This window comes from Hylobates moloch, unplaced genomic scaffold (genome assembly GCF_009828535.3).
Source record: "Hylobates moloch isolate HMO894 unplaced genomic scaffold, HMol_V3 SCAFFOLD_2, whole genome shotgun sequence".
NCBI lineage: Eukaryota > Metazoa > Chordata > Mammalia > Primates > Hylobatidae > Hylobates > Hylobates moloch.
The window spans coordinates 76,903,026-76,912,515 of NW_026652277.1; the positions used below are offsets into that span (position 1 = coordinate 76,903,026).

At 37.1% G+C, this 9,490-nt stretch overlaps 1 protein-coding gene across 1 annotated transcript in view; it reads right to left on the bottom strand.

Moving 5' to 3' along the window:
• The window catches only part of LOC131382916 (uncharacterized), a 38,325-nt gene extending 29,471 nt beyond the window's left edge, over positions 1-8,854 (bottom strand). The window contains exons 1-2 of the mRNA XM_058435723.1: positions 8,809-8,854; positions 6,704-7,021 (exon numbers count right to left, since the gene is read on the bottom strand). Of these exons, the coding sequence (XP_058291706.1) occupies positions 6,704-7,021; positions 8,809-8,854 (364 nt within the window). The remainder of the gene's footprint in view (positions 1-6,703; positions 7,022-8,808) is intronic.
• Positions 8,855-9,490: the final 636 nt, after the last annotated feature.

Genomic DNA, 9,490 nt, shown 5'->3' on the forward strand with positions numbered 1-9,490 from the left:
AACCTAAATGGACAGAGTAGAGACCAGAAAGTCAGCTTGCTATGGAAACAATTTGCTGAGATATGGGAACCCATAAGAAATAAAACTCTGTCTTCTTTCAGACCCTGTAGATATATATATATAGATATCTATATATAGACATACATACATATCTACATATGTATGTATGTCTATATATAGATATATCTACATATACGTATGTGTAGATATGTATACATATGTATCTACATATATATGTAGATATACATATCTACATATATATGTAGATATACATATCTACATATATATGTAGATATACATATCTACATATATCTACAGATATATATAGACATATATCTACATATATCTACAGATATATATAGACATATATCTACATATATCTACAGATATAAATACACATACATATATAGCTATATAGAGAGATATATATCTATATCTACATATATCTACATATATAGGAGATATATATATCAATATCTGATTTTAGAAAGAAAACAAAAGGGAAATATTTTCTAACCAATAGAATTTATGGCTTTAAGATATACTTAGCTGAGTTCTTTTACCAAATCAAGTAATTGGGGAGCAAAATGAGTAAGAGGTAAAAGGATGAAAAAAAAAAATATGGAGTGTGATTACTGTCTGACATAGCTGAAAATGATGAAGATTCATTGTAGCTGATGCTTTGAGCATCTTTTGTGAGCAATACATTGCTCATAAATAATACAACACTTAGCATAATAGTGGTTACCATCATTTTAGTTAAAAGATGCTAAAAACTTATTAGATATCAGTCTATTTCTTGGCTTTCTAGGCTTGAGTCCCTAGAGACAGCACATAACACTCGATCTCAGTCAACAGACCAAAAGGAAATAGTCATGATATATTTGAAAATGTATTATGGATCTATGGCACATACTCAATTACTAGAAGACAGAATAACAAAACCCTAAATATATACTACTGAAGTTGATTTTTGTATGAGAACAAAGACTACTAAGCTTATACTACATTTTTGAACGTTATTTGCTGTGTTCTTCAGTGACCTCATTGTTTGCTACATGGCTCAATAAATAAGATTTAATTTTTCTCATATGGTAAAATCTTAAGAACAAATTTAGATGTTTCTAGTAAAATCTGATGTTTTTATTTGTTTTTGATACAGGGTCTTGCTCTGTCACCCAGGCTAGAAGGCAGTGGTGCCATTTCAGCTCACTGTGGCCTCGACCTCCTGGGCTCCAGTGATCCTCCCACCTCAGCCTCCCAAGTAGCTGTGACTACAGATGCATACCACCACACCTGGTTAATTTTTGTATTTTTTTGCAGAGACAAGGTTTTGCTATATATCCCAGGCTTGTCTTGAACTCCTGAGCTCAATTTACCCACCTCTGTCTGCCAAAGTTCTGAGATTACAGGTGTGAGCCACTGCACCTGGCCTTAAAATTGGATTTTTACACCATCATTAAGTTATTTCTTAAGAACTACAATATTAAAAAGTTTTATAGATAGGAAAATATCATTAAGCTTTTTTCTCTTTTTTACAAAGAAAGAAAGTTTCATGAATTTGAAAAATGTATGTGACAAGTTCCTGAGGAGGATGTATTACTTTTTTGCCCACAACAAAAGCTGATTTTAGGCATTATGCTTTTTTTAAAGCTATAATTTGTTTTTTTCTAAATCTTACAGAGTTTTAGCTATGATTTTCCAAGTGATTTCTTTCTCACTTATCAAAATATGTGCACATCCCTTTACATTAGTTAAGATAAATGTGCTATATAAAAATGCTTTTGTTTCTACCCAACCCTTGAGTAGATAGAAGAGCAGAGATTGTATCAGAGCCGGAGCTCAATTTCTCAAGAAGAACAGATTGGCTTTTCCAGCTTCTAGACACAGTGTGCACTTGCTTTGAATTGATTCACCAGAAGTACAATTAATTCCTAACTGTAAGTCATCCTTTTTCTTTTACAATTCCCAACTGAAGGAGCAAACACACAGTATGATGCCTACTCTTCATATGTCTAGCATACCTGTCTAATGACACTTGGCTTCTGTTGACAAACAAGAATAACAGCTGTAATAATAGAAAGCTTAAAGAGCAATTTCTATGTCCCAGACATTGTTTGTTCTAAGCCCTTTTTATCTATTCTCTCATTTAACTTTCCCATCAAACCTAGAAGGTGGGTATATATATTGTGTAGTTATTGTCCTATAGGAAACCAAGGCATCAAGACATTAAGCCAAATACAGACCAATTCAGTAAATATTCAAAATAAGTTTTTATTGTGCAAAACAATTGCTACATAGCATGTTGAGGCTTTAGTACTGAGCTAGAGCAAGCAACTACCCTTGAAACCAACAAAACATGGTATAAGAAGTTGCACAGAGAAATGTAAGGTGTAGAAAGCTATAAGTTCAGGTCCAACTGATAAGGTATGTTGCAACCGTATTTAACAGATGTATCATTAAAGTGATGAGACATATTAAATTTGCTATAAGAAGACTTTGAGTGATGGAGTCACTGTTTGGCAAGAACTTATAGGACATGTGTTTAAATCCTGCCTCTGACAGTCACTTGTAATTTTAGGAATATTATTTAACATCTCTCAATCTCAGTTTCTTGTTATACTTTAAAGGGTAAAATGAGGACAAATGGCTTAACGTATGAGTATTCTTATACTGGGAAAAGGTTATTAAAATTATTACATTTTATGCATTTTAATCATTTTTATGTCTCACAACCACATATGAGTTAAATATTATCTCTATTTTACTTATGAAGAGTGGAATATGAAAGAAGTAATAAGTTCAAATAACACAAAAATAAATGGATGCCAAATTTCAAGATTTATTTACTACCCAGAAAAGTCACAATAAGCATTTGCTGTATCACATTTAAGATTTCTACATTTTAAAGAATTCTAAGGAGATAGTTTTTCCGACACAACCATAATAAACTATGAGTTTTCTATCTATAGTTATCTCAAAAAGTAACTAATCCTATGACTTATAGAAAACAATTTGCTAAATTTCTCTCGTTTTAAAAAATGATGTCTTAAAGCACTTCCTTAAAGCACTATGCCTTTAAATCAGAATACTACGGTTTGGCTCAGCTATTATTTTTATAGGTAATTCCTTCAAAAAGAACAGCATAAAGAGATTTTATGAATTAAAGATTGATACCTTGCCCTATGAACAAAATTATAACATTCTATCAGTTACAACATTTTGAAATGTGGAGTATGATATTAGACAGCCACGGTTTACAATTCAGCCAAGTTTTCTACTACTGCTGTATAAAGCCACACAAACTACCATAAACATTAAATCATTCCAGTCTTCACTAGAAAATTCAGGTCATGTATCTCCAAGTTGAGGAGACTAGAAAGATATTTTAAAAAATCTTACATAAGATTTTTTCTAAAAACTTTAAAAATTTGTTGGGATCATTATTTCATCAAATAGCTTCGAAACATCAGATGCTCTGTCACTTTTTGAAAACAGTGGTTAAGTCTTTGATATTGATTCAATGGATGAGCTTTCTTAACATGAATTTGGCAATCTGATTATTTCCACAGTCATGCTAGTTTAATTGCCTCAGGTAAGAAATATGCCTCCTTCTATTTGATTTACATGTTCATGCCTCACCAGGGCTAACAATCTCCAATTCTTAAAACAAAACAAAAACATACTTTTCCAATTTCATAAGGGAAAAGAAATAATGCGGAGTGTATTTCATATTGTTAGCCCTCAGTTTGACAACTAGAAATAAATCTCTTCTGTTAGCTAAATTGTAGGTCTTGTTATATAATGATGGATAATGGATTAGGATTGGAAAGTGTGGGACTTGAAACGACCTCAAAACTGGCTTGATTGACTTAAAATAGAAAGATCAAAGAGTAAGTCTGGAAAAAGAAAGAAAAAATGTGAATGGAAAAAAGGAAGGAACAGAGAGCTGGCAGAGACTCAGTACTGGAGAAGTTGAGAAGAGAGACAGGAAACAGTATCATGATATTATGTATTAGTTGGACTTGGAAAAGAAAATTGGATAAGAAAAATATTTTAAAATTATTATTCACTATTATGGATAGAAATTCACCTTTCAAGTTTCTTAATACAAATCAGTTAAGATGTATATCATTTTTCAATTAAGGGAAGGCATATTTGGTATGCAAGACAGTAAGATGGGTTACCTGCAGAAACTGAAATTAAAGGTCCTTGTCTATAACTTCTTCCAAAGAGGGAAAAGATTAAAAAAAGTTTCTAATAAACAGCAATGCAGTATTGTCAAAATGACAAAAAAAAATACTTAATGGGCCAGGGTTCAAAACCTGAGCATTTAGAAACACTGGCATTTTGGGTAATTTATGAAAAAAAAATGGGCATGCCAACTAAAGTTGCTCTTTCATAGTCACTTATTCCTCACATCTCTTCTGTCTCAAATGTAATCTCTCTTCTATCACTTTAGGCACAAAACCTACATGTTCCTTTTCCTCAACCCAGGTAAAATCCATAGGTATTTTTTTTTTGTTTTTGTAAGTTACAAACTCAATCTACCGACACAAATTACAAGCATATTCTGGTTCACCAATATGCAGTAACCACAGTTCTCCCAGTTTTTCATTATTACAACTAAAAACATGTGGACATAACAAAACAAGAAGAAGACAACTCTGAAAGGTGGAAAGACAAAGAAGGCTCATACCTGGAGATCTCAGGGCTTGAGAGAGACACAGTGGTGGGCCCATAGGTTTCTTTATTTCCCACATATAGCCCAGGAAGGGCACTGCAGAAGCCTCCAACCTGGAACTGCCAACACTCAGACCAAAAATAAAGCTCCACAAAAAGCATGTTCTCACTAGCAGAAAGACTGGAACAGGGTGGCCTGACAAAGAACACGTTTTTCTCCGACACCTGCCCTAGTTCAGCCAAATACCAGCAGAAAAATCATACAGCTTTACGAGATGTTGCCATTTGGGGAAACTAGGTGAAAGGTCCTCAAGATCTCTTTATATTATTTCTTAGATTGTATGTAAATCTGTATCTCCGGATTAAACAATTGATTAAAATATCTTGTTTCAAATTGTATGCTATATGCAGATTAATATATTTACCAGTGTGCTTGTATTTCAACAGATATCTAAACTTGGGAATAACCACATGAAAACTTGGGAATAAACTCATGGAACTTATATCATCAACCAGTAGGTCAGGGAGGGCAATTTTTTCGTGGAGACTTTATTAGTCAGGGTTCTCTAGAGGGGCAGATTTAATAGAATAGACATATGTATAAAGGGAAGTTTATTAAGGAGTATTGACTCACAGGATCACAAGCTGAGGTCCCACAATAGGCCATCTGCAAGCTGAGGAGCAAGGAAGTCAGTCCAAGTCCCAAAATATCAAAATTAGGGAAGCCACCAGGGCAGCCTTCAGTCTGTGGTCAAAGGTCCAAGAGTCCCAAAGCTAAAGAACTTGGAGTCCACTGTTTGAGGGCAAGAAGCATCCAGCACTGGAGAAAGATGTAGGCAGGAAGACTAAGAAAGTCTAGTCTCTCCATGTTCCTCCGCCTGCTTTCTCTTCTAGTCGTGCCAGCAGTTGATTAGATGGTGCCCACCCAGACTAAGGGTAGGTCTGGCTCTCCCAGTCCACTGACTCAAATGTTAGTCTCCTTTGGCAAGATCCTCACAGACACACCCAGAAACAATACTTTGCATCCTTCAATCTAATCAAGTTGACACTCAATATTAACCATCACAGAGTCAAAGTACTTCAGAAATCATATAATGTATGTTTTTGTTCAGTGAACTTTTTATGAGCTTGTAGTATATGCCAGGCCCCAAGAACAGAGAAGAAAGCTATATGATGGCAGTTACCTAATAATGACACATAATCTTCTGGTGAATACAAACATAAACCAAAATTATATTATACAGTGATAAATACAAGTGCATATGAGAACACAATTATGAGAGCAGAGCACAGGAAAGGAATGGCAAAGGTGGCAGCCAGTTCCACATATAGGTAGTTGACTCTACTTTGGCCCAAAAAATGTAGAGGAAGTACAGTTGATCATGATTTTTGTATAGTTCTTCTGTTAAGATTACACTATACCCTAAGTGGTATTTTTAAATAGTGCAGGTATTACTGGTGGCATTTATTCACAGTTTATACCCATGTTCCAGCTCTATCTTTTTTTAATAATATATATTTTTTTATTATACTTTAAGTTCTAGGGTACATGTGCACAACGTGCAGGTTTGTTACATATGTATCCATGTGCCATGTTGGTGTGCTGCACCCATTAACTCACCATTTACATTGGGTATATCTCCTACTGCTGTCCCTCCCCCCTCCCCCCACCCCACAACAGCTCTATCTTACGAACGTCTTGTCAAAATGTACTTGTAAGTTTTTAAACTAAAACACATTAATAGTGTTATTTTAAAGATATGAAAATAATTTAGAAGACACTAACATCACAGATAATTATGAGAAATAGAATACTTTGCTGACAAATGAAATACCTGTGAGCTTAAGATCTGGAAAATATTTGAGTCACAGATATTTGAATTAAGAATTATGAGTTAGAAAGCCTATATAAAGCCACTCAATCTAACTTTTATAGCATTCAGGTATTTTCTGTTTTCATAAACTTTATGTAGTCCCTGTGTTCAAATTATCCTCACTTCCTTAACCTTTAGATACTTACTTTGTCCAAAATAAAGGCTCAGGCATGGCGGCTGCAGGTCCCGAGCCCTGCCCCGCGGGAAGGCAGGTAAGGTCCAGTGAGAAATCGAGCGCAGCGCCGGTGGGTCGGCACTGCTGGGGGACCCAGTACACCCTCCGCAGCCGCTGGCCCGGGTGCTAAGCCCCTCATTGCCCGGGGCGGCAGGGCCCGCCGGCTGCTCTGCGTGAGGGGCCCGCCAAGCCCACGCCCACCCGAAACTCCGGCCGGCCCGGAAGCGCCGCGCACAGCCCCTCCCTCCTTGGCCAGCCCGCTCGCGCCTCCCTCCACACTCCCTGCAAGCTGAGGGAGCCGGCTCCCGCCTTGGCCAGCCCAGAAACGGGCCCCCACAGTGCAGCGGTGGCTGAAGGGCTCCTCAAGTGCCGCCAAAGTGGGAGCCCGGGCAGAGGGGGCGCCGAGAGCGAGCGAGGGCCATGAGGATTGCCAGCATGCTGTCACCTCTCACTACTGTCTCTGTTTCATCAGCTCAGTGCGGCTCACATGCTATTCTTATATTTCCCCTTGCTTCACTGTGTTCTAGAAATTCCCTTCAGGAAAAGATTCTGTGCAAACATAAAGATGATATATTCGTTTCCTTTTTTGTAAGTGTTGCTGAATTCCATTTTCTGAAAAATAGTTAGGGCACCTAGTTTGTCGCATTTTCCAGTGTTCTACACAAGAGAACCTGATCTGATACCAGCATCACTGTTGTGGTCACAAGCATGGGTCTCTGGATTCATTCTGAAGAGAGAACTGAAGTGATCTGCTCATGGATTGGACAAAAAGAGTAGCCACAATAACCCCAAGACTTTCATTTTGTGTACTTAGAATGATAAAGCTGCCATGAAGGGGACAGGGATCACTGTGGGAGAGGAAGGGTTTTTATGATTTTATGTTGGGGAATGGTATAAATACCCAGAAATGTAATGATAGGGGTTGGCTGTGTCCCCACCCAAATCTCATCTTGATTTGTAGCTCCCATAATTCCCATATGTTGTGGAAGGGACCCAGTAGTAGGTAATTGAATCAGGGTGGTGGGTCTTCCCAGTGGTATTCTTGTGATGGTGAACAAGTCTCATGAGATCTTATGGTTTTATAAAGGGGAGTTCCCCTGTACACACTCTCTTGCCTGCTGCCATGTAAGATGTGTCTTGCTGCCCCTTCACCTTCTGCCGTAATTGTAAGGCCTCCCAAGCCATGTGGAACTGTGAGTCTATTAAACCTTTTTCTTTTATAAATTACCCAGTCTTGTGTATGTCTATTAGCCAAGTGAGAACAGACTAATATAGTGAATTGGTATCAGGTAGTGGGGCGCTGCTGTAAAGATATCCACAAATGTGAAAGAGATTTTGGAACTTGGTAACAGGCAGAGGTTGGAATAGTTTGGAGGGCTCAGAAGAAAACAAGATTATGTGGGAAAATTTGGAACTTCCTAGAGACTTGGAGGTCTAAGAAGACAGGAAGATGTGTGAAAGTTTGGAACTTCATAGAGACTTGCTGAATGGCTTTAAACAAAATGCTGATAGTGATATGGACAACAAAATCCAGGCTGAGGTGGTCTCAGATGGAGATGAAGAACTTGTTGGCAACTGGAGCAAAGGTGACTCTTGCTATGTTTTAGCAAAGAGAATGGTGGCATTTTGCCCCTACACTAGAGATTTGTGGAGCTTTGTAATTGAGAGAGGCGATTTAGGTGGAATTTATTCTGGTGGAATAAATTTGTAAGCAGCAAAGAGTTCAATATCTGACTTGGGTGCTGTTAAAATCATTCAGTTGTATGTATTCACAAAGATATGGTTTGGAATTGGAACTTATGTTTAAAAGGGAAGCAGAGCAAAAAGTTTGAAAAGTTTGCAGCCTGACAATGCGATAAAAAAGAAAATCCCATTTTCTAAGGAGAAATTCAAGCTGGCTGCAGAAATTTGCGTAAGTAATGAGGAGCCAAATGTTAATCACCAAGAAAATGGGAAAAATGTGTCCAGGGAAAGTCAGAGGTCTTCATGGCTACCCTCCTATCACAAAACAGGAGGCCTAGGAGGGACCCACAGGTCCGGCACCATGTGTAAGTCACCAAGGCCTAGGGCTTGCACCTTCCAAAGCAGCAGCCCGAGCTCTATGTTGACCCCTTTTAGCCATGGCTGGGATGCAGAGCACAAAGTCTCAAGACTGCACAAAGCCACCAGGCCATGGGCCCAGTCAAGGCAAGAATATTTTGTTATATTTTATTTATGTATTTATATATTTATTTATTTTGCATGCTCTGTGATTAGTTTGGTGTAGGAAGACCTAACTTCTACTGGACACACGGCATGAACTAGGTGCTTATTTTAAGTACTTTACTGAACCATATTTTGTTACATTAAAAGGACACTGATTATGAGTTGCACCATTATTAGAGAGCAACTAAGAAAAATAAAATAACTACCAATTAAACTCTAACACACCATCAAATCTATGATGAATCTCAAAATTTAAAATGTTTGTAAGTGAAAAAATGCATCATAGAATATATATACAATTATACATATAACTGCATGTGTATATCTCTATATAATATCTATCTATATCTCTGTCTATCTATCTATCTATTGGAGTCTTGAACCTTTGCTAACTCTATGGAAGAAAGAGAAAAAGTAAAGGTAGAGAAAGAGAAATGTACAAGGCAAAATACAAATGCATTTAGAACAGTGCCTGCTATATAGCAGTGCTCAACAAAATTTACACATTGATTGAGCAAACACATTGTTCATCCTTTTATTTCTTTTTAAATAA